The 25,543-nt window shown below is 34.0% G+C and overlaps 2 protein-coding genes across 2 annotated transcripts; both read right to left on the bottom strand.

The window, feature by feature from the left end:
* Window positions 1-5,016: 5,016 nt before the first annotated feature.
* Window positions 5,017-7,952, bottom strand: LOC110868765 (mitochondrial import inner membrane translocase subunit TIM14-1). The gene is made up of 3 exons (XM_022118020.2): window positions 7,802-7,952; window positions 6,341-6,519; window positions 5,017-5,474 (listed from the first exon to the last, which is right to left on the bottom strand). The coding sequence occupies exons 1-3, from the start codon at window positions 7,802-7,804 to the stop codon at window positions 5,318-5,320; spliced, it is 339 nt and encodes a 112-aa protein (XP_021973712.1). The 5' UTR covers window positions 7,805-7,952; the 3' UTR covers window positions 5,017-5,317.
* Window positions 7,953-16,968: 9,016 nt separating this feature from the next.
* Window positions 16,969-19,309, bottom strand: LOC110868764 (protein IQ-DOMAIN 1). Its single transcript, XM_022118019.2, has 6 exons — window positions 19,141-19,309; window positions 18,962-19,057; window positions 18,547-18,855; window positions 18,243-18,467; window positions 18,059-18,178; window positions 16,969-17,744 (listed from the first exon to the last, which is right to left on the bottom strand). Exons 2-6 carry the CDS (start codon window positions 19,040-19,042, stop codon window positions 17,190-17,192), a joined length of 1,290 nt encoding a protein of 429 aa, XP_021973711.1. The 5' UTR covers window positions 19,043-19,057; window positions 19,141-19,309; the 3' UTR covers window positions 16,969-17,189.
* Between the last annotated feature and the right edge of the window lie 6,234 nt (window positions 19,310-25,543).

The raw sequence follows: 25,543 nt of genomic DNA, 5'->3' as shown, positions 1-25,543 counted from the left end.
TATATATATATATATATATATATATATATATATATATATATATATATATATATATAAAACTAAAATTTTGTTTAGGCTTGTTTGGGCTCGCAAGCCTAAACGAGCTTTGTATTTCAGGCTCGAGCTCAGGCTCGAGCTCAGGCTCGATAACTAAACAAGCTCTATTTCAGGCTCGGGCTCGTTAAGGCTTGACTCGTTCGAGCTTTTAACTGAGCCGATCACGAGTAGCTCTCGAGCCTTTGGGCTGGTTTACACCCCTAGTGTAAACGAGCCTCTGGGCTGGTTTACACCCCTAGTGTAAACGAGCCGGGCCGAGTCTGAGTCAGACTAGGCTCGATCTCGTCATGTTTTTCTGAAGCTCGAGCTATTTTAAGAACAACCTCAAACGAGCTTGTATCAATATCACTTAAACGAGCCAAAGCGCAGCTCGAGCTCGGCTCGCCAATGTTATTATCATTATTATATTATATAAAAAAATAAAATTTTGTTTGGGCTCGTTTAGGCTTGTGAGCCTAAACGAGCTTTGTATTTAGGGCTCGATAATTAAACGAGCTCTATTTTAGGCTCGGGCTCGTTCGAGCTTTTAACCGGGCCGATCATGAGCTCGAGCCTCTGGCTTATTACACCCCTAGGCATGATACAGACGACGGATGACTTGAGTTATCAAGGTGAAAGTCTATGGCCACGAAAGAGAGGAAGGAGAGAGAGAGTGTATTTGTTAACAGAGCTATGCGAAACAAAAATCCACCTGAAAAAAATACATACTTAATACTTAATGCTTAATGTTTGAGCTATTGGCTAATTAACTTTTTTGTTGAGAAACCTAATGAGATAAAACTATAGTTATTGAAGAAAAAAGTACATGTATATTTTTTCCCTAATAATCGCATTACATGAGCTCCAAAGATAGTGTAGTTCAATACTTCAATGTCAAGACCTCTTAGTTTAGGAAGGAATGGTTTTGGATTAGATCTATTAGGTTATTGGTTGAACGCCCTTGATCATACTTTGGTAGTATATGTTTGGTTTTATGTTTCACTTTTAATTCAACTTTTGTCGAATGTGTTGCATTATATTTCTTAACCAAACACACCATCTGTTCTCTTTATAGATTGTCAACATTTTAGAATATTAGTTGAACCAAGTTCTTGCTCTACGAAGTACCATGAAATTACAATGCGGCCTCTTATTAATACATATCCAATTTGAGTCGAATCAATATAAGCATCCCGGGTAAATCATACAACGACAAAACCAACTAAGGGGCTGTTTGTTTAGCTCTTAACGAGTCTCTTAATGGTTCAGACCTCTTGCTAGTTTAACACTTAATGGTTCAAACTGTTTGTTTCGCAAGCAAATGTCTGAATGATTCAGATATTTGCCTTTGAATGGTTAAGCATTATACTGAATCTGAATGATTAAGATCTCTTATCTGAATTGGTCATATATTTCTCTCTAAACAGTTAAACATTATACTGGCTCTTAATGCTTCAGACCTATTATTGGTTCAACACTTAATGGTTCAGACAGACTTTTTACTGGTTCAACACTTGCCCATTCAGAAGTTGTCAATGAGTCCCTAATCTTGTTTTGATAAACTTGGTAAAATATGGGTAAAGATCAAATAGGAAGTTAATTTTCGCTAGGAAGGATAGGAAGCCATAGGATTATGACATGTGGCAAATTTTAAAATAAAGAGAAAGGGTATTTTAGTCAATCCAACTCTTTCTTCTTCCTTTTTCAAAACCCAGTAAATTCAAAAACCCACCATTTTCAAAACCCACCATCTTCAACTATTTCTTCACTTTCTATCTCAATAATCACTACATTATAGTGTGATTTTCATCACCAATCAATGATTCAGAACCCGATCAACGTGTTCTTTAGCTTTTTTTGAAGAAAACCCAGTTTAATTTCATAAAAAAATCTCGTTTTTTCCGGTGATTTTGGAGATAATCACTCGATTCGTTCGATTCGAGCGTTGATAAGTGTTTCTATCATTCAAAATTTGTCAATTGATGAAGAAATCGGCTTCGATCCATGTAAGAAATTCTTTAATTTCATTTTCATGATCTGGGTTTTTGATTTAGTCATTGCGTTTTACAATCTTTGCGGGGGTCCGGGGGCGGCAGCCCCCGGTAGCGGGGTCCCAGGGGCGGCAGCCCCTGGCGGGGTCCAAGGGGCAGAGCCCCTGGCTGGGGTTGAGCTGATCTAAAACGCATCAGAAAAATTAATTTTCCATAAATTGGCTCATTTCGAAGACAGTAATTCGTAGACAATTCAGACAGTTCACAGTGACACATTTTTTAGGTGTTTTCAGTCCATTGCGTTTTAGAATGAGTCATTTTTAAGTGTTTTCTGGCCATTGCGTTTTACATATAAGACATTTCTTTGTGTTTTTGGTGCATTGCGTTTTAGGTAAAACACATTTTTATGTGTTTTATGGCCATTGCGTTTTACAAATAAGACATTTCTGTGTGTTTTCTGGCCATTGCGTTTTACATATAAGACATTTCTTTGTGTTTTTGGTGCATTGCGTTTTAGGTAGAACACATTTTTATGTGTTTTCTGGCCATTGCGTTTTACAAATAAGACATTTCTGTGTGTTTTCTGGCCATTGCGTTTTACAAATAAGTCATTTCTTTGTGTTTTTTGTGCATTGCGTTTTAGGTAGAACACATTTTTATGTGTTTTCTGGCCATTGCGTTTTACAAATAAGACATTTCTGTGTGTTTTCTGGCCATTGCGTTTTACAAATAAGTCATTTCTTTGTGTTTTTGGTGCATTGCGTTTTAGAAAAATGTCATTTTTTAGGTTTTTTTTTTCATTGCGTTTTACGTAACTGGTGGTTTTTCTATTGCGTTTTACGCAACTGGGTTTTAATTTTTTTTTTTAAAATATAGCAATAGTATACTCGTTTTAAAGAAAAAAAAACGCTCGTTTTTTTGGTGCAATTTTTATAAAAAAATAATGTCGTATGAAAGAGTTATTAACGTTTAAAAAATGGGGGGGAATTGGAGGAGAGAGAAACTATTGGCTTGGATTGACTAGAATGCCCTTGAACAAACTCACGCGCCTCTTTTATTCTTTTCAATTTCCCTGATTTAATCTTAGCCCTTGATTAACTTAATGAATGGTCAAGATCACTTCCTATCCTTCCTAGCCAAATAAACTTCCTATTGTATCTCCACCCGGTAAAATATAAACTATATCTTTTATAGCCTAAATTCATCAAAATATGAAAGTAATTTACTAATTATATTCATATCACAGTAAATATACAATAATGAAAAGTTTTTCGTATGAGTCCCTATATAGAAATGTACAAGGAACAAAAATCAAAATAATTGTGTTTTTGTCAATATCTAATATACATTTAATTGTTGATTTGTATAATATTATCAAGAGACATACTTGAGATATTTTATATCTTTCAAGAAATTTCGAAGTTAAGTAATTACTAATATCATCCATTAGATACAAATCAATCAAGTGAGTAATAAATCTTAAAAAGTTGAATGTTAACCGGTTGGCCCCATCTTATATCTTTTGAATGGCTCAAAGGCCAAGTAACAAGATCACCAAAATCATCTTATTTCTTTGAATGGCTCAAAGGCCAATTACAAGATCACTAAAATCAAGAAAAGTGGATAGATTCTATCACACAACCGATAAAACAAAATACAAGATTAGGAATATGTTAAAGAGAGTTTAGTTGTATTATAAGGAATGGTTTGCTCGTACGGTTGTAAATGAATTGAACGAACACGAACAAGGCCATGTTTTTGTCAACAAAGTCAAACAAAAAATTAACAAATTCAATTATAAGATAAAAAGGACTAGCGACACAGTTTGTTGCCCGTTTGACTTCTATTTTGATGTATTAATTTACAATTAAAATTATATATAAATACCAAGATAAAAGTTATGTACTACCGCCAACACCCCACTACCGCCACGGCCACCACCCACTGAACAACACAAAGTAATGATTTATTACATTTTCATATGGTAACTAAACAAAACCATGAAATGATAATGATTCATTTCATTCTTTTGTCAATTCCATTACCTCATCCATTCCATTCCTAATAACCTAAATATTCCTAATAAGTTCTTTGTAAAACAAGTTAAAATGTTATAAGCCTTCTTACATGTTTCTTAGTTTTAACTTGTAAACAAACATTTCCATGTTAAACTTAACAATCCGGGAAAATCAGTCATTTTTTTCATTCACCAACCATACAAAAAGTGTGAAAAAAAAAAAAAAAAACAAACAAAAACAAAAACAAAACAATTTGTGTGATTTTTTTTTCTTTTTTTGGACGGCAATTTGTGTGGTTACTAATGTTCTCCTGGTTTTTGCTTACCTACAAAACCAACAATGTGACCACATCTAACACTAACCTCTTGCAACCAAAACTCAAAATTGATTGTTAACATATTCTCTAAAGCAATTTCAACACACTCTTCACATTTTATTATTAAACTCAAAACACACAAGATCCAAAAAAGAACATAAACGAGGTAATCACTACCATATACCAAGACAAGTGAGGATCAATGGATCATTACCATATTAGTGATAGTGAAATGTTGTAACGGTCATCTCTACCGACATAGAGACATATCGAGAGCAAATAACACTTCATTTAAAAATGTTATAAAGACTAATTTGCGCTTATGTAGGTCCACATGACTTGATTTAACAAATAAAATCAACTGGGTTACAGTCAAAAGACGTAATGTGCAAGATTTTGAACCATAAAATACAAATTCCATTAATTTTAAAGGCAAAGAACGCTTGACACTGGGTATATAGAAAAAGGACAAAATTTGTAATTTACCCAGAACATAACCAAGCAGCCGAACTAAAGGTTTGTTTTCCGATCCAAGCCCTGTAGGGTACTTGATCCCAAAGGGTTTACACTTTAAAATGCCCTCAGATCACTTCCCTTTACATATACATTGTATAGTTCCCATACATTTTGCAAAATCAAATGTTGCCTCATAGTAAAACATTCAACCCAAAGCTTGTTTGACCATAGAAGTCAAAGTCAAATTGTTAGTTTAGACAAAATAGTCAAAACTCTTAAGCCTCATTGGTCCACAAATTTAGTCCACTGTTCTGCCTCATCTCATGATCATCCAAACAACATATAAAAGCTTAAAAAAAATAACAATAGACCAATGGATACATATATCCGTAGTTACCACCATTTAGACCAAAAGTTCTGTATATTACCACAATCCACATGGACTGTTGGTCATCAGAAATCGAGTAAAACACCCGGAGATTAAGTGGGTCCCACACAAATCAAAATGCCGATCCAGTGTTCTTACTCTTTCGAAGCATTACATCTTTGGCTTCATTGATTTTTGAAGCTAGGTAATGGCTGCCTCCAGCATCCGGATGGTTTGCAACCATTACTCTTCGATGTGCTTCCCTCACCTTATCTTCCGCCACACTCTCTCTGTCAAACAAGCAGATATGACAGATGTCTAAAATACCCTTATAATACTAACATAATAAACAAAACCTAGCGAAGTGTATGTTGTGTTCCCGCTTCTTCAACGGCGACTTTAGCCATGCGTAACTTAATCTTAAAAGACCACACGGCCAAGAATCTTTATAAGTACGCAAATATTTCACAGATGATATTTTTCAAAAGAAAAAGTACACGATAAGAAAATCCATACAGGGCAAGTGATTAGTAGTTTTAGTAATATACATAGAAGCTCTGATGTAAAAAAGAAAATTCTACAAGTGTTTTATTATGTTTTAGAGTAAAGTACACGGATGGTCCCTGTGGTTTACTAAAATTTTGGATTTAGTCCCCAGCTTTCCAAAAGTACACAGATGGTCCCTGTGGTTTGCACTTTGTACGCAAATATTTCACAGATGATATTTTTCAAAAGAAAAAGTACACGATAAGAAAATCCATACAGGGCAAGTGATTAGTAGTTTTAGTAATATACATAGAAGCTCTGATGTAAAAAAGAAAATTCTACAAGTGTTTTATTATGTTTTAGAGTAAAGTACACGGATGGTCCCTGTGGTTTACTAAAATTTTGGATTTAGTCCCCAGCTTTCCAAAAGTACACAGATGGTCCCTGTGGTTTGCACTTTGTAACGCATTTAGTCCCCAACTTAGACATGCTAAAATCTTTAGATTTGTTAGTTGGGGACTAAATGCGTTACAAAGTGCAAACCACAGGGACCATCCGTGTACTTTTGGAAAGCTAGGGACCAAATTCAAAATTTTGGTAAACCAAAGGGACCATCCACGTACTTTACTCTATGTTTTATATGGTATTAATCAAGGGGAAGTTGGGTTACCTAACACCAAGAATTAGAGCCGCTTCTCGTCTTGTCATTGTTGGTTGGAACCCGCCTTCATAAAACCTGCGTGATCTGGGCCTCGGGGGTCTAGCCTTGAAAGATTGCCAGGCCTGAATTCCATATTTACCAGCCATGGCTGCGGTCGCTATTGCAAGCCCAGCAATAAACGGGGTAGCCTGATACACACATCTAAAGCTCGTTAGATTTTTCGGACATAATGTGCGTCCTTTTGGAAAAAGGAGTTCCAAAACAGTCCTCAGTTCATCCTAGATTAGAGTTCATCAACATTGCGCAAGAGATATGTCGAACCATATATTTTTTATGTTCGGGTAATAATTAATAAACATGTTAGATTTCAAACATATAAGAGCTCAAAACCAGGGGTGTAAACGAGCCAAGCCTCTCAATCGCTCATGAGCTATTTGAGATTGGCTCGCTAAAAGCACGAATCGAGTTGCGCTTAAACAAGCCTGAGCTCCAGCCAGCCCGCGAGCCTATTATTTATATAATTTAGAGTAACTTACTTTTTGAGTCCCTGTGTTTTAGTGGTTTTAAACACTTTAGTCCAAAATAAAAAAGTTTAACGCCCTGAGTCCCTAACTGCTCATTTTATAACGTTTTGAGTCCAATTTTTAACACTTGTACTTTTGATTTTGGACTCAAATGGTTAAAACCACTAAAACACAGGGACTCAAAACGTTATAAAATGAGCGGTTAGGGACTCAGGGCGTTAAACTTTTTGATTTTGGATTCAAGTGGTTAAAACCACTAAAACAAAGGGACTCAAAAAGTAATTTACTCTATAATTTATATTTAATATAATAATTAGTATTGTTATATAAATATATGAAAAAATAGTCAAATAATATATAACAAAACAATTATAAACATATACACATTATGTAATAAATAATAAACAAGCCTAGCCTGAGCTTAGCTGAGTCCGAGCTGGAAAACTACTCACAAACCGAGATCGAGCTTCATAAATAGAGCTCGAAATGCGCCGAGCTCTGGCTCTCATAATTTAAACGAGCCAAGCTAGAGCTCGTTTATATCCCTAGTGTTCTGTCAAAACTACCAACTAAAATCCCCCAAGACACATGCAAATCAACCATTTAAATATTGTTTATTTATCTAGCCAAATTAATTTAATTTCTTCTTTCCATTTTGTCAAACAGCTACAATAACAAATAAAGCTGTTGCCTAAACATCTAGGGTTTATTAAGTTGCAGAACTCAGCAACGGCGTCCCTAAATCACCATCTTACAAATTTATATAAATTCAGAAACAAATCAAACACTTAGTTGGGTCGAACAGATTTAAAATGATTCAGAATTAAATTCATTTGGAAATCAGGTTATGGAAAACTAGGGTGAAATAAAAAAAAATAGAGATATATAATTGGAAAAAAAAAAAAAACAAGAGAGATTAAAGTAAAAAAGATGATGGGAAACTCACCATTAGTTTGTAACAATTTGGATGTAGAAGAAGACGATGTTTGCATCAAAAATGGTTTCTTGAAGATTCTTCTGCTTCCTGTTTATAAATCACCAAAAAAACTCATAGGCGATTGGTGAATCCGTTTTTTTGGTTTTGTTTTGGGCCTTTCAAAGGTCAACTAGCAAAGAAGAATTAAGGCTTCAATCGTTTTTGGATATCTTGGCCCGTTTTAAGCCTGCTTTATTTTAAGTTAGGGCTTCAATCGTTTTTTGGATATCTTGGCCCGTTTTAAGCTTGCTTTATTTTAAGTCGAGTAAACTGTCAAAATGGTATTGAGGTCTGGTCATTTTTGTCACTTTAATCCAAAACTTAAATCTTTTGAATCTGGGTTTCTGTGGTTGTCAAGAACAACAGAATTTTATTGATTTAAAACTAAGAAACAAGAACAATCAGTTCTGGATACACGAACAAAGAACCGAACAGAACTGTTGAGACGTAGAAGAAGTATTGATCGATTGATATCTTTAACTTCACCAAACTAGCGAACATATATAGCGTAGAACATCTAACGGCTGCATTTTATTTTGGGAAGGAAAATGGCTGGCATATGAAAAGCATACGGCTGGAAATAAGAGAAAAGAAGGCAACAAATCCCTTTAATTGAGCAAATTGATTTCTCATGTGAGACTTTCATCTTTAGACCCTTAAGACTTGCAACATGCCATAGTTGGTCCTTGCAAAAAGATTGAACCAAAATCTGCAAGAATAAAAAGTAAATATTTACTGATGAATTAATATAAAATTTTACACCCCCCCTTAATTCAGTCAGTAAATAGATCAATTAGATTTATTCCTTTACATAAAAACTCATGTTGTACTGGGTTCAAACCTTTAGTAAATATATCAGCTAATTGTTTCTCGGATTCAATTTTTTCAATTTTGAAAATGCCTGCCATGATTTTTTCTCTAATAAAGTGCAAGTCAATTTCGAAATGCTTTGTCCTATTGTGGAAAACCGGATTAGCGGCTATTGAAATAGCTGAATTATTATCACAAAAGAGTTTAATAGGTAAACATAGACAACCTTCAAATCTTTAAGAATGTTTAAGATCCATAATATTTCACAAGCTACAGAGCAAAGAGCTCTATACTCTGCTTCAGTAGAGGATCTAGAAACCACATCTTGCTTCTTGCTTTTCCAAGAAACAAGTGTATTACCCAAAAACACACAGTATCCTGTAACGGATCTTCTAGACACGAGACACTTACCCCAATCGGAATCAACAAAACCTTTGAGATCAAAAGTGTTACCTTTGCTGATTAAAATACCTTTACCTGGGTTCTTCTTCAAATACCTGAGTAGCCTCAAGGCAATCTGAAGATGAGAGTTTGTAGGTTTATGCATGAATTGACTCAAATACTGAACGGAATAACAGATATCGGGTCTTGTATGAGACAAATATATTAATTTCCCAATTAGTCTTTGATAACCAGTAATATCAGTCAAGAACCCATCGTCAGACTTACATTTAGCAGATATAATATAATTTTGCTCAATAGGAACATTAACAGGTTTGCAACCAAGTAATCCAAAATCAGACAATAGTTCCAAGCAATATTTTCTTTGTGACAAGCAAATGCTTTGCTCAGAGTAAAGAACCTCAATTCCAAGAAAAAACTTCAACTTGCCTAAATCTTTAATCATAAAATTAGAGCTAAGAAACTGTTTGAATTTTTTGATTTCTTGTTCATTATTCCCGGTTACAATAATATCATCAACATAAACCAATAAGGCAATAAACACAGAACCCACATCCTTTATAAACAAAGAGTAATCACTTTTAGACTGTACAAAACCATTTTCTAACAACACACTTGTTAACTTCTCATTCCATTTTCTTGGATCTTGTTTTAAGCCATACAATGATTTAACTAACTTACATACTTTAGTTTCATTTTCTGAAAAATAACCCTCGGGGAGAGTCATATATATATATCTTCATCGATGTTACCATACAAGAAAGCATTATTAATATCTAGTTGGTATAAAGGCCAATTATTTTCAACTGCTAAACCCAAGACACACCTAACGGTAACCATTTTAACTACCGGTGAGAAATTTTCATCAAAGTCAACACCTTCTTTTTTACTATACCCTTTTGCTACTAACCTAGCTTTGTAACGCTCAATTTCACCTGAAGACTTATACTTGATCTTATATACCCACTTACATCCTATAGCCTTCCTGCCTTTAGGTAAGTCAGCCAAGACCCAAGTATTGTTTCTATTCAAAGCTTCCATTTCACTATTCATTGCATTAACCCAATTACTATCTTTAACGGCTTCCTTATAATTTTTTGGTTCAATGCTTTTGTTTAAAGATGACACAAAACAAAAATTTTCAGAAGACAACTTTGAATAATTTAAAACTTTTTCTAATCCATATTTGACTTTTCCTTCAACTATGTAATCTGACAGTTTTTTTGGCAAAGACGTAGATCTAGAAGATCTTCTAGGCATGCCCTCAGGAGGATTTACCTCATCATTAGGTTCAACAAAAGTGTCTGCCTCACTAGTAGTACCATTTGGACTATTAGAAGACTGACCCTCATTGTCGACACCTCGAGACTCCTCCCCATCATCATCGGGACTTTCATTTTCAGAAACTTCGGAATCAAAAACATCAAAAAAGTCAAACACATTTAATTGAGTTATATTTTTATCAAAAACTAAGTTTTCAGAGTGAAATGATTTATTATCTTTAAAAGGAAAAACATACTCATAGAACTTGACATCTCGTGAAAATAAGATTTGTTTTTTATCTAAGCTCCAAAGTTTATATCCTTTTTTAACATTTGAATAGCCAATCAAAACACATTTTTCAGATTTAAAACCAAATTTGTCAGGATCATTTAAAATAGTATTAAAACAAAGACATCCGAAGTTTCTTAAATGATCTAGGGAAGGACAACAACCAAACATCAACTCAAAAGGTGTTTTGCCAGACAAAATAGAAGAAGGAGTCTTGTTAATCAAGTAAACAGCAGTCAAAATACATTCAGACCAAAAATTAAGGGGAACACCCCCTTGAAACATTAAGGCTCTAGCAACATTCAACAAGTGGCGATGTTTTCTTTCAACAATTCCATTCTGTTGTGGGGTATGAGTACAAGATGTTTGATGAAGTATGCCTTTTGATTTAAAAAACCTTGTCATTTGATTATTTACAAACTCTGTTCCATTGTCACTTTGAAAAATTTTAACAGCTTTATCAAATTGAGTTTTAACCAAGTTAACACAAGTCTCAATATTAGTAAACACTTCATCTTTAGATTTTAGTAAAAAGACCCAAACAGCTCTGGAATAATCATCAACAACAGTCAAGAAGTACTTAAAACCTTCCTTACTTGGGACCTTGTAAGGACCCCACAAGTCAAGATGAACTAACTCCCCTACTTCTTTAGACTTATGCTCACTTAAAGGGAAAGGATTTCTTGACTGTTTTGCCTGGTGACATACGTCACAAGGTAGAGACTTTTTAGATAAATTTAGCTTTAGTTTTTCTTTTAAGACATATAGCACTTGATCAGAAGGGTGACCTAACCTAGTATGCCACAAATTACTTTCAATTTGGCTACTAAAACACACCTTGGAACACTTTGTATTGTTTCTAAACACATAAAGACCGTCACTTTGATCACCAGTCATCAGAATTCTCTTTGATTTCAAATCCTGAATGTAAAAGTTCTCTTCAGTAAAAGACACCATAAATTTACTGTCCTTAGCTAATTTGTAAACAGATAAGAGATTAACACAATATTCAGGGACAACAAACACATCTCTAAGTATAACATTATCATTTAATTTGAAATTTCCAATTTTAGTAACTTTAGCTTTAGTTCCATTTGGATGACCGACGGTTATATTGAGTTCAGACACATCAATTTCATCAATAAGATTTTTGTCAGATATGAGCATGTGTTGATTTGCCCCTGAATCAACAACCCAATTGCCATTAGTACCCAAATCGTAAACACTAGCATAGCTAAAGGCAGAACATGAACTAAACAAATTACCTCCCATATTAGAGTTCTGAGATTCTGAAGTTGGCTTTTCACTTATCAGATTCATTAACTTTGTAATCTGATCTGCTGTAATAGGAGGAAAACTCGAAGAAGATGCATTAGACATATTTTGTTTATTTGACATAAAATTGTTTGAAGATCCTGACTTCCCAATTGTGTTTGATGAAAATCTTTTTGACCCAGGTGGATATCCAACAAGTTCATAACATCTATCAATAGTGTGTCCCAATTTATTGCAGTGGGTACATTTCAAGTTAGGATTTGGACCTCTTCCATTTTTCTTTTTATTCTCAAAAGACTGACTTGGTTTTGAAAAAAATGCAACATTTTGTCCATTGGAAGAAGCACTAGTACCCCTATGAGATTCTTCCCTTGATATTATAGAAAAGGCAGTTTTAACTGAGGGAAGAGGATCTCTTGTTAAAAGACTGGTTCTAACAGGTTGGTAAACATCATCAAGACCCATAAGAAATTGCATAAGCTTAATTAGATGATTAAAATCATTGAAATCCTTTGAAGCTTGACAAGTGCATGACGGTAATTGAACAATGGCATCAAGTTGTTTCCACATAGTATTTAACTTATGGTAGTATTCAGACACAGAGCTACCACTTTGTCTAAGAGAATTTATTTTTTGATATAAATTGAAAACAACCGAGCCATCAACTTTATCATAGGTTTCTTTTAGGTCTTGCCAAACTTCAGAGGCTAGTTTTGAAAAAACTTGTCCTAAGTATAGCTCTTCTGATATAGAATTTAAAATCCACGAGAGAACAACAGAGTTGCATCTATCCCATTGTTTTGCAAGTGTTTCATTTTCTTTTGATTTTACATATGTTCCCGTGATAAAGCCAATTTTGTTTTTTTACTTCTAAAGCCAATTTCATTGCACTTGCCCAAACAGAATAATTTTCTGTGCCTTTTAACTTTATGTTTATGATAGGCGCATTACTAGAATCACTTGGATGTAAATAAAGAGGGTCACCAAAATCAAGTTTTCTTATCAAGGTCTCACTAATAGCCACAGAACCAGAACTACTATCATCCGTCATGATGAAAAAAATCAGCAAATACTAAAAAACAAATAAGCAAGGACATACACCAGCACACTAATTAAAGTAGACAATAAACCAAGAATTTATAGGGCAGAAGAGAAAGACTTACAGAATATATATCTGCTCCAAGCCAAGGGAAAGAAGGACACTTACAGTGATTTGAGAGAAAGGAGACTGTCAAAACTGGTTACCTTGGAAAAATGTAGTCTTTGACTCTTTGAACACCTTCAGTTGAGTCTTTAATCGAATCAATAGCCCAAAAATTGAGAGTAATCACAATCACAGCAGCGGAAGTGCATTAAGGTCGGCCTCCAATCGAATTAAATAAGAGTCAGAGGTGATTAATTGAAACCCTAATAGTGCCACACGTCCCTTAATCGAGCAAGAGGAGCCAAATTGAGACCAAGAAAAAACAGATATTAGAGCCTAGGCTCTGATACCATGTCAAGAACAACAGAATTTTATTGATTTAAAACTAAGAAACAAGAACAATCAGTTCTGGATACACGAACAAAGAACCGAACAGAACTGTTGAGACGTAGAAGAAGTATTGATCGATTGATATCTTTAACTTCACCAAACTAGCGAACATATATAGCGTAGAACATCTAACGGCTGCATTTTATTTTGGGAAGGAAAATGGCTGGCATATGAAAAGCATACGGCTGGAAATAAGAGAAAAGAAGGCAACAGATCCCTTTAATTGAGCAAATTGATTTCTCATGTGAGACTTTCATCTTTAGACCCTTAAGACTTGCAACATGCCATAGTTGGTCCTTGCAAAAAGATTGAACCAAAATCTGCAAGAATAAAAAGTAAATATTTACTGATGAATTAATATAAAATTTTACAGTGGTTTTAATTTTGTTTCATTTTCATCCAAAATCAAAATCTAGTCAAATTTTTCAGTTAACATACAACTTTTTATCTTTTTTTCTCCCTTTTAATGAAGGACAAAATGGTCTTTTAACGTTTTATAATAAAAAAATTTGACCATTTTGCCCTTCATCAAAAGGGAGGAAAAAGACAAAAAAAAAAAAAAAATTAGATATTAACTGAAAATTCTAACCAGATTTTGGTTTTGGATGAAAATGACGACAAAATTGAAATCATAGTGACCTAGATTCAAAAGGTTTGAGTTTTGGACTAAAATGGCAAAAGTGACCAAACCTCAGGGACCATTTTGGCAGTTTACTCTTTAAGTTTTAACACTTTTTCCTAAGGATGAGTATTTGTTACTGGTATCGAATTTCTCGTACCGAATTATTTCTGATACCGATTTGATACCCACTTTTGGCGTTTATGCCGAAACTTTAGTTCGGTATCAATATTTTATCGGATTCTACCTTCAAATACCGATATTGTACTGTACCAAATACTTTCGGTACCGATACCAATACCTATATATTGATAAGTGAAGTGATAACTCTGAATTATTCAATAAGCTTAAAAATGTGAAACAGCTTTTTTTATTTTTATTTTAATAATGCTGTATTGATGCACATACAATCTCGAAAATCAAATTATACAATGGTGCCTGATATTTGGTTAATTTTGTCACTTTAGTTTAAAACTTAAACCTTTTGAATCTGGGTCCATGTGATTTCAATTTTTTTGCTATTTTCATCCAAAATCAAAATCTGGTCAAATTTTTCAATGAACATCCAACTTTTTTTTGTCTTTTTCCTCTCTTTTAATGAAGGGCAAAATGGTCTTTTAACGTTTTATCGTAATAAATTAAAAAAATCCAACCATTTTGCCATTCATTAAAATGGAAGGAAAAAGACAAAAAACTGGATGTTAACTGAAAAATCTGACCAGATTGTTTTTGGATGAAATTGACAACAAAATTGAAACCATAGGGACCCAGATTCAAAATGTTTGAGTTTTGTACTAAGATGGTAAAAGTGACCAAAACTCAGAGATCATTTTGACAGTGTACTCTATTTTATAAGTGAAGTTTCTTATCCAAATACCAAAATGTGATAATAAGTTGATTGTAACATTCGAAATTTTACACGTCATTATTACGAATAAATTAGTAGTAATGGTTTAAATTTGTTCAATTCTAAGATATATACGAATAAATTACAATTCTAAGATAAGTTAGTAGTAATGGTTTAAATTTGTTCAATTCTTAGCATGATTTTGAAGTTCACTTTGTATGGTCGATGCAGAACACAACTGTAACATCAATTGTGAAGTGCATCACATTTTCATATTTTTATTACATCAAAATAACGAATGTCACTTCTAATGGCATCAATGGCGAAGCTTGAAAATTTTCACCAGGGGGTTGGAAGTCACTGGACCTAAAAATTCTATATAAGTAAATTTTATTTTTATAAAACCGGGGGGTCGAAAACGTATATACCTAAAAAAATTTATACGAAACGTACATACATAACACTACTAAGCGAAAAGTTCGGGGGTCGGGTGCCCCCGGCCTCTTGAAAGCTACACCCCTGAATGGCATCATCAAGGCTTTGGGGACTCCCCTCAATCAGTTGAGACATGTGATTTAATGAATTTTGCTAAGGATTTTAGAAAAAAACTAAGAAGTGTATTTCGGACCCTTTGTTTGAGATGAATTTGAGCTTAACTAGGAAGATCTTAATGATTCAAAGGAAAATTCAAAAAATAATTATCGTGATAGTATTTGTGAAGAAGTAGTAGATGAACCGTAAGATCTTTAACAAAACTCTTAGGGGCTGTTTGGTAGCCTCTGAATGGTCATTAAGAGGTTACCTCTTAATGGAACTATTAAGAATTTTACCAATGAGAAGGTAGAAGAATGTGACATGTGATGATTTACCATTCAGAGGTTACCTCTTAATCATTCAGACTTGAGGTTACCTCTTATTCATTCAGAGGTTTTAAACCATTAAGAGGTAGCATCTGAATGGTCATTAAGAGGCTACCAAACAGCCCCTTATGTGTAATGATTAAGGTTTCACTTCTAGTGACGTGATTTGGGTGAATGTCGTGACGTTTCTAAGTAGTTTAGACATGAGATAGATGACGTATGTTTTGTATACGATATATTCGAAAATCATCAAACCATATTTATCGACGGAAACGCATCATGAAATGTAGAGATTTATGTTTGTGAAGTTACTTGTAGGATCAAGATCAAGGGAAAACTCCCCCGAGTTATGAGAACTTAGAGAACTTGGCCTTCCCGTGCGAGTTTCGCCCCTATTTTTTTCACACCCTAGATTAAAATGTTTAGAAAACTATCGTAAATAAGTTAAAAATTAAAAATCGAAGTGGTGTTTTTCGGCACTTACAACAGCTGTAAAAAATCGATGACATAAGCATGACGTAACTTCTTACAGCATTTACGGCTGCTGTAAATGAAAAAAAAAGTTTTTTTTTTTTTTTTTTTTTTTGAAAATTTGATTTTTTTTTAAGATTTTTGGTAAAAAATTTTTTAGAAAAACCTTTCCTAAGACCGAGTACTCTAAATTCTCACAACACGTATAAGTTTTCATTTTACTCTGACCCGATACTTATATATAAGATCAAATATAATGATAAAAGAGTACCGTTTTGTATAGTGTCTTCTTTTTCATGAAAATCATATACTTTATGGTTAAAAAAAGCATACACTGATACACATGTTATAAGGCATTAGGACATTATTGAGGACAAGGTATTATTCTGTTTTGTTCCCCCGACAAAGCAAAGTACTGTTTGGGTACTTTTTATCACCATTTTATATTGGAATAATGGATTTTAATAATCCAAACTATTAGTCGTTGGCCAACAACGGTCTAAACTTTAAAAATAACCAGTAGTAATTCTATTTTTTCACATATTGTAAACTAATAGACCTTTACTAACAGAATCATAATTTCTTTTTGTCCTCTAATTCTTTTTGGTTTAATAAAGATCCATTGGTTTACAATATACGAAAATGTTATTTTTTAAGTTGAGACCATTGTCGGCCAATGGCTAATAGTTAGGATTATTAAAATCCACTATTCCTTTTAAATTTTAACCCAATTTCTCTTGCATCACTTGTTTGTACCGTACAACACACTTCCAAAAAGAATCAAACAATACATGTGTTGATGTGTTCCAAACTCATGTTTTAAACACTTGTACATAATAAATAACAAAATAATACCAAAACCAAGTAAATACATACAAAACATAACTAACAAAATGTCAAAAACAAACAACAAAACGACCCAAAACAAAGTAAACAATCACTCAAAACACTAGAAAACACAAAACAACTTGTGAAATTTGTACTCATCATCAATGACTTGTGAACCTAGTAGAGACACGAGCCGGTGAACCCGTAAACGAAAGCTGCTTCTTGGCGGACCCGGTCACGGACCCCTTTTCCGAACCGCCTTTCCTTCCCGACCCTAGTGGGCTCGGACTATGGATCGGACTAGCCATTCGAGACCGAGCCTTAGCGGACTCCGTTGAAGCCATGTAGTTCGGAAGTACCGGAGATGATTCAACGCTCTTGTCGTCACACGCTGAACTAGCTACGCTGTGCCGCCTGTTGCGGTCGGACTGCACGCTGTAGAAGCTTCTTGCGTCTCCGTCCACGCTTCCCTTTTGGCTTTCGGGCATGACCCGAGACCGAGAACTAGATGATCGAGCCCTCGTGGGTGGTGTAGAGGGTGATTGGCAGGTAACTGGTTTATTCGGTTCTCCAACCGATGGTTCTTTGTCGGGTATGCTTTGTGTTTCCCAAGGACGGGCTGCCATCCACCGTTCTAACCAACTCCATCCCCAGTGCGGATTGTTCGAGTCCAGAAAAGTTGGATTCGGAGACTTTGTATTGCTCTTCCACATTTGCTGTTTGACGATAAAAAAAAAGGAATAGTATTATCATTAGATTCTAAGCAATTAATACGGTAAAAATCGGATATCAGTCAAGGACCGAGATTTGAGATATCGCTAATCGCGGTGGGATATCGGTAATTTAATACCATGCAGAATTTTTATACATCGATTAGTATTGCCGATAATATCGGTACCGATATTCTGACCGATATTTTCCACCGATATCTCACCAGGGGACAGATAGCCGATATATCAATGATAATCGGCGTTATTAACTGCATAGATTAGAACATAAAACAAAATGTGAGTTAGGGATTTAAACATACCTGATGAGTATGTGCATACGCCAACGCGCGTTCTCTACGTACAGCAGCCTCGTGTTTCCTTCGTAAACTGGCTTCGGTTTCTTCTTTAGATTTTCTACTGTCATCCCATGTATCTCCCAACTGTATTCCAAAAAATGTGAAAAAATGGAGAAAACATTAATTTTTGTAAGTATTTAATACTTACGGAAGATCTAATGTTGTCGAGTTCTTTCTCATGCTTCAAAAGAAGTTGTTGGACAACTTTGTTCTCCTCAGACATACGCACACGCCTTGACCGAATCTGAGACTGTACACGAGCCAACGTTTGCATACATTTCAACGTCGACGTTGCTTGACGTTTGACCGATTGACCTTGAACCACCGATCTCAACCGCCCGAGCCCTCTAAGAGCACGCAACGCCCTCCTCGCCTGAAAACAATATAATCATATAACCCTACAGATAAAAAAAAACTGTTTTACAAATATTTATTGTGCTAATGTAATTTACCAAGTGCCCGCGATAAGCTGCTTGAATCTTGATAGCAGCTGTTTCTTCTGCGGATTTACTCGACGAATGCGCAGTGGACGTCAAGCGAACGACTTCAGCGGCAGCATGGGCGGCTGCCACCGCTGCTTCTGCCGCCACAGCGGTCGCATACGCAACCGAATATGCGTGTTTACTCTGTTCGTTCTCGGCTTCATTGAGATTAACAAAATCACCTACTGCTGTTTCGGTTTGTGACAAATCTTTATCTACACTCCTACTCCTCTTTCTGTTTCCAAACCAATATTTCTTTGAACTCTTTTTACCAGATTTCTGTTTTATAAAAACATTAAAACTTAAAACTTAAAACGTAAAACTTAAAACTCACATTGGCATTTCATCAAACAACTTGTGTGCAAAGAAAAGAACTTTAACAAACCTTGTCTTTCTTCTCGCTGGAATCAGAAGAATGGGTTATAGCTTTCTTTACAGCAGATAACCAACCACCTTTCTTTCCCATTGTTGATCAAATCATCTTCAAACAAGAAGCTATTAACTTAACAAAACTACAATGATAAAACATTAACACTATAAAAGCAAAACATGCAAGTGAAATACCTGCAAGTGTGGAGAAAATTGGGGAAACAATGATGCGAATTATGTGTTGAATTTGAAAAGGTAATGAGTGTGTGATAAGAGAGATTTTTGGTGAATGTTTTGGTTGATGTTTGAAGTTGAACAGAGGTTTTTTCGGTTAAGTCTGTTTTCTTGTTGTTTCTAAAACATATAAACAGTTGTTTTGTATGGTTTCTTAAAATAAAACTCAAATGTCATTATTATATTATTATTTTTTGATTATTGATTTAGTAAACCTTTAAAGTTTAAATCAAACACGAATCTAACATGAAGTTTGCAGGTTTGAGTATAGCCTAAACAGAGTCGTATCAGTTTCAGGTTAAATTCATAAAGCCGTTTAGCTAAACGGAACGGGTTCGTGTTAACCTGGTGGATTGGCGGGTTAACCTGTTAATATCATATTTTATGTTTTTTAAAATGTGTTTTATGTCATAAATTAAAAAAGTCAACTGGTTGGGTATTTTATAATAATTCAAAAAATATTGACATAAGATTTTATAATTAAAATATAATTGTATTGTATATATTTGTATTTTTTTTTGTAAAATTTTGATTTCAATAATATAAATACGGGTTAAACGAGCCGTGTTTTGGCCAACATGTGAATACTTGTAACGTGTTTGAGTTCACATGTCTGACACGATTTTCGGGTTCGAATTTGAGTAAAATTTAAGGTTTGGGTCAGCTTGAACCCGTAACCCGTGAACATGACCTGTTAGCACCCCTACATGAAAGCAATTTCTATATATATATATATAGGGTAGGGATATGGTAAAAAGTGTCTAAAATGTGAGAAGGGTAAGAAGTGTTTTAAATCATTGGATATTTGATCTAATGGTTGAGATCAGTAGGGTATAAAATGTAAATTGTGTTTTAATTAGAAGGACCTTATGTAAAATTAAAGGGCAATAGTGTCTTTTCCAATGTTTCAAATATGGTAACCGCCATCAATCTCCTAAAAACTAGCTATTCAAATTTAATTGCTAAATTATCTCGATCCTAAATTTTAAAATTAGAAAAATATGTAACTGCTGCAAAGAAACGTATAACACTATACATCCATCATATAACACTATACATCTATCATATAACACTATATAACAATATATAACACTATATATCCATCATAGGCATGCTACCAGAAAAATATAACACTACATAACACTATGCATCCATCATATAACACTATATAACACCATGTAACACTATATAATACTATATAAAAAATATATAACACTATACAGTTCTAAATGGTGGTTGCACTACAGAATTAATAATTGATGGTGTTATATAGTGTTTTTTGATGGTTGCGCTACAGAATTATATAACACTACAGAACTATATAACACCAAAAACCATATTATAACACCATATAACACCAACTAACACTATATAAAAAATATATAACACTATGCAGTTCTGAATGGTTGTTGCACTACAAAATTATATAACACTACACAGATTCGTAGATTAAATCCTAAAATCGAATTCCTATAATAAAGGGTGGAAGTTATTTTGAGCAGTTATCTTTAAATCAAGTAATTGAAAGAAAATAGAAAATTACTAATTCACCCTTTTGAATTAATTTAGATATAGGACACTTGTCATCACCACATTATTTCTTACCCTTCTCACACTTTGGACACTTTTTATAGGATCCTTTACCTATATATATATATATATATATATATATATATATATATATATATATATATATATACACACCACATTTAAACGTTAAACAATATGCCGAAAAGAAAATAAAACTAGAGAATTATAAAGTTTTATTTTTTTAGAACAAGTTTGATCAAAACAATGTTTATATATATATATATATATATATATATATATATATATATATATATTTGAACGGCAATTGTAGGGGCCAAAGGACTCACTACCCCACAAGGCGGGACAAGCTCTTAAACCCTGCCCAGACTCAACTCCATACTGAAATCCCAATATGTACACAGCAGGAGTCGAACCTGGGACCTCCCCAGAGGAGAAACCTTACGGAAAACTCTCCTAACCAACTGGGCTATACCATGTTGGCAAAAAACAACAATGTTTATATGATTACCATTATGTATATCTATGGATCACAAAGTGCACATCGTTATTAGAATCCGATCTGTTTTGAACAACATCAGTTACCTGACCACAGGGTCGGACCTATAGTACAAGTAAAATCTACGCTTCGGCTTAGGACCTCCTAAAACATAGGGTCTCCACTTAAAAGAAAATTAGTATGCTAACTATAAAAATAGCGCAAACTTTTTATTTTAGATTTGTTTGATTCCTTGTACAAGCAAACTACTTTGTGTTATAGTGGTGTTAGCTTTTTGTTTGGTTCCAAACGGATAAATGAGTATTTTTTATAATAATCAAAGAAGTAAAAAGGGCTCTAAATTTTCATTTCGCCTTGGGCCTCTAAAAAGATTGAAACGGCTTTACCTGACCCGATAAAGGTAACTCTAATATCCGAAAACCGAAACACGATTAGTAAAAAGTTTCATGAATTTGTCACTATTTTAAACAATCAACTAAGATCCATTGGATCAAGATGACTACATCACTAAGTACTTGACGGACGGCTGCCGGTGGGTAAGGTCAACACCAAGATGATGTTGCCCACAACTTAACATGCTCTCCACTTTGCTCTACTTACATCCAACAAGTTCAAACATAAGTCACATATTTTATTAAAAATTAAATTAAATAAAATAAACTTGCTTGTATGATGTATCACATTTTTGTGAAAACTTGCTTGTATGACGTATCACAATTTTGTGAAAATCTAACCAACCAATCAAATTCTAGAGAGTTTTTTTTTTTTAATTTTTTTATGCAACCGGCTACATACGAAAGTATACGACACACAACTCCAGGCCCAGCCCATTTCCGTTAATGGGGTTCTCTAAAATCTATTGGCCTGTATAATAAGTGTATATATGGAAGACTTCATTTTATTTTAACCAAACAAATTTTTAAGCCTTTCAATGCATGACTTGAGTAAGTTTGTTATTAGTATAAACGAGTTTGATTTAGGTGGGTTGAGTTGTCTAACCTGTTTTATAAGCAAGTTGTATTTGGGTTGAGTTGTAAATGAAGATGTCGATTCGCAACACATTTAAACCTGGATAAACAACGGCTTATGCGTGTATATGTACAACACTTCAACCCGTTTACGGCCCATTTAACGTGTTCATAACTTGATCACAACCCGACTACCCGTCTAGTTACATGATTTTAAGTGTTTTGGGATTTTAGGTTAATGTTTATGTATACAAGCAAAAATATGAGTCATTTCCTAGTACATTAACTTCAACCTTTTAACGTGACATGATTGACAAACACGGTTAGTGATTATTTTTTTTTTTTTTTGAAGGGCAATACAGATTATAATTATTAGTTGACCAAGTTTAAGTTAGCTAGAAGGCAATCATATATCTTATTATGTTTTTTTTTAACGGCTAATGGTACATAACTTCAGTGGCGTCTCTAAGAATTCATATACTCTGTTCAAGTTCGAAAAATGTGCCCTTATGCCTTTACAATAAACAATGCAATTACGAAAATAACAAAATCGTAGTATTCAATAAACAATGCAATTACGAAAAATGAGAAAATTATAGTATTCCAATGAGTTACATACCTTAATAACTAATAAGCTAATATCTAATCATTGATTCATACAACCCTCATTACATTCTTCATAGCAAATTGGTGAATCAACTATTCACAGTTTATATTATCTAAGACTTTGTTTTCAATTAGTAATGGGCTCAATTAACCTAGTATGTTAAATTCTAAACCATAAAAAAATGATTTGTAAATGAGCCTTACTTGAAATTGTATGGGTTTACTATTTAAAAAAATTGAACATATATATATCGGATTTTTTTTTGTAAAACATATGCCCTCCAAAATCACGGACCCTGTACCGAAATCCTCCCCGCACACCATCTAACCCTCCCATGCACAACTCATACTAACTACAAAAGTACACCAAATTATCACCAAACAATAAAGATAAGTATGTTAGTCATACTCATTCAAATTTTCAAAAATTAACCTATACTTGTTGACAATAGCTCAAATGTACACATTAAAGAAGTTTTTTGTACTTTACCTAAAAAACTTAAAACAATTTAAATTGCCGACAATAACAAAAGTATAGGCAATTGGGAAATTATTATTAGGAAACAAACGAAGATAAAAACTTATTCTATTTCAAGATTTGATTATATAAGTTAGAAGATAGTTTGTTTTAATCTTGTGATGATAAGCATCTCGTACTTAAAAATATATTCTACATTAATAAAAATATGAACAAAACATTCTCTAATCAACACATGTCGAATAACTCTAATCATAAGATGACAAAAAATACACACCAACTTGTTGTTGACCTAATGAACTCATTCCAAATTCTTGATGGCATTTGGAAGATAGCTATCACCACCTCGGCGGCCGCCGCCACCACCACCGCCACAACCCAAGAACCTCACAAGGCTCCAAGACTCTCTTCCACCATCATCACCACCACTTTTCTTGTCATCCATTCTATCTTTAGTCCCAATGGATGTTTGTCTTTTCTTCAAGTCTCTAATATGCATTTGTGCAGAATAACTATTTGATCCAAAACCAAACATAAGCAAGTACCATCTTGGTTTGGTGGCAGAAGTCAAGATAGACACCCTCCTTATTGGTACCTCATACTTTAACTCATGTTTTTCTGAATAAATCATATGTGTTTTGGATTTACTTGATTTCTTGAAAAACCTCCATCTTTGTTTGTGGGATGTTTGTAGCTTTTTACTTTCAAGCTTGTGAGTGTTTGGAGAAACACTAGATTCTTTGTAAGGAATGATCTTCCCACAAAAGACAACACTATTGTTCATTGAGGTCTTCAAAAGTTCACTAGAGAACTCAAACTGATCATCAAAATCACTAGGGTTTTCGTCTTTGAGTCGGAAGAAGTCTTGTGGATCTCCATTGTTGTCGTAGATCATGAAATCCGAAAGAGAAAGCGTGTCGAATACCTCATCTTCGTGGTGATTCGAGTCTTGCGTTGGAGACGTTTGAATGGATCGACCTACTTCCATGTACAAGAACTTGAAAAGTGTTTTGGAAAAATCTTGATAACAAATAGAATCAAGTGTTTTGAAGTATTTTGAATCATGGTTGTTGAGTATATAACTAGTTTTGATTTGTAATAGGACAAATGGATATAATAACTAAATAAATCTATAAAGATTTGAGAGGCTTTGCTTCTAGAGGACAAATGGACATAACTAAATAAATCTATAAAGATTTGAGAGGCTGTGCTTCTAGAGAGTCGACTCGATGAAGTCATGCTCTAAAATGTTATGCTGTGTCTAATTAAAGTTCGTATTTGACAAACTTTTAAACTTTTAAGAGTTGTAATCAATATTTCATTAATATTATTACTAGCTATCCAATCGCGTATATAAAGTCAGTCAATATAAATTTTAATCGAATTTAGTTCTCATAAAAATTATTTATAACTGATTTCTTTTGCATAATAGTATTTAAAACTGTAAGTTTATATTAGTCGTAGAAATTGTTAAATTTAATTGACTTAATTTAACTAAAAATAAAACTGCATGAGATGGTATAACTGATCATAAAATCCCCTATATCATTTTTTTCAGTTCTTTTAATATTTTAGTATAAGGTTTAAAGAAGTTAACCGTGTTGCGGCGAATTTCTTTTATTATTTAGTTTGTGTTTACATTTGTTTTGAAATTACTGCGAGCGTGTTACGAACGGAACTGCTAGCAAGAATAAAAAAAATGTAGAAAAAAACACTAAAAGATAACTGAAAGAAAATCAACCAAAAAAGTTGTATGGTAACGATATTGTTCGTATGAAACCCCTGGTCAGAGATGAGCAAATTGTTCTGGGTACCGGTACCAAATTTGCCGAACCGAAAGATCTTAACTACCAATTCGGTACCGACTTTTGGCGTTCCTGGTACTGGTTCACTACCGTTTTTTACCTTCATATACCGGTCCCGTAACCGATATTTTCGGTATCAGTACCGATTCTGTATCGGTTGGCACCGAGCTCATCCCTACCCCTGAAACTAAAAAAAGAAAAAATTAAAAGTTGAAGAAAATCAACAAAAAAAAGTTGTACGATACCGTTGTTCGTACGGTAATCATGATCAGATATGAGCAAATGGTACCGGGTAGCAGCACTGAATTTCTCGAACCAAAAGATTTCCAATATTAATTCGGCACCAACTTTTGGCGTTTTCTGTATTAGTGCCGGTTTTTACCTTCATTTACTGATACCGAACAGGACCATACCAGTATTTTCGATACCAGTACTAGTTCGATACCAATTGACACCAAGT

Source organism: Helianthus annuus, chromosome 7, assembly GCF_002127325.2.
Source record: "Helianthus annuus cultivar XRQ/B chromosome 7, HanXRQr2.0-SUNRISE, whole genome shotgun sequence".
Classification (NCBI taxonomy): Eukaryota; Viridiplantae; Streptophyta; class Magnoliopsida; order Asterales; family Asteraceae; genus Helianthus; species Helianthus annuus.
The sequence above is the reverse complement of the archived record's forward strand: the minus strand, read 5'-3'. Positions and strand labels throughout refer to the sequence as shown.

What these genes read in the sequence shown, in the direction of transcription:
- LOC110868764 (XM_022118019.2), bottom strand. Translation starts at nt 19,042, where the DNA reads ATGGGAAAGAAAGGTGGTTGGTTATCTGCTGTAAAGAAAGCTATAACC. An exon ending in CAGCTTATCGCGGGCACTTG is followed by an intron (nt 18,468 to 18,546) that starts GTAAATTACATT and finishes TATTGTTTTCAG; the next exon opens with GCGAGGAGGGCGTTGCGTGC. An exon ending in CGTATGCACATACTCATCAG is followed by an intron (nt 17,745 to 18,058) that starts GTATGTTTAAAT and finishes ATCGTCAAACAG; the next exon opens with CAAATGTGGAAGAGCAATAC.
- LOC110868765 (XM_022118020.2), bottom strand. An exon ending in GCTCTAATTCTTGGTGTTAG is followed by an intron (nt 5,475 to 6,340) that starts GTAACCCAACTT and finishes CTTGTTTGACAG; the next exon opens with AGAGAGTGTGGCGGAAGATA.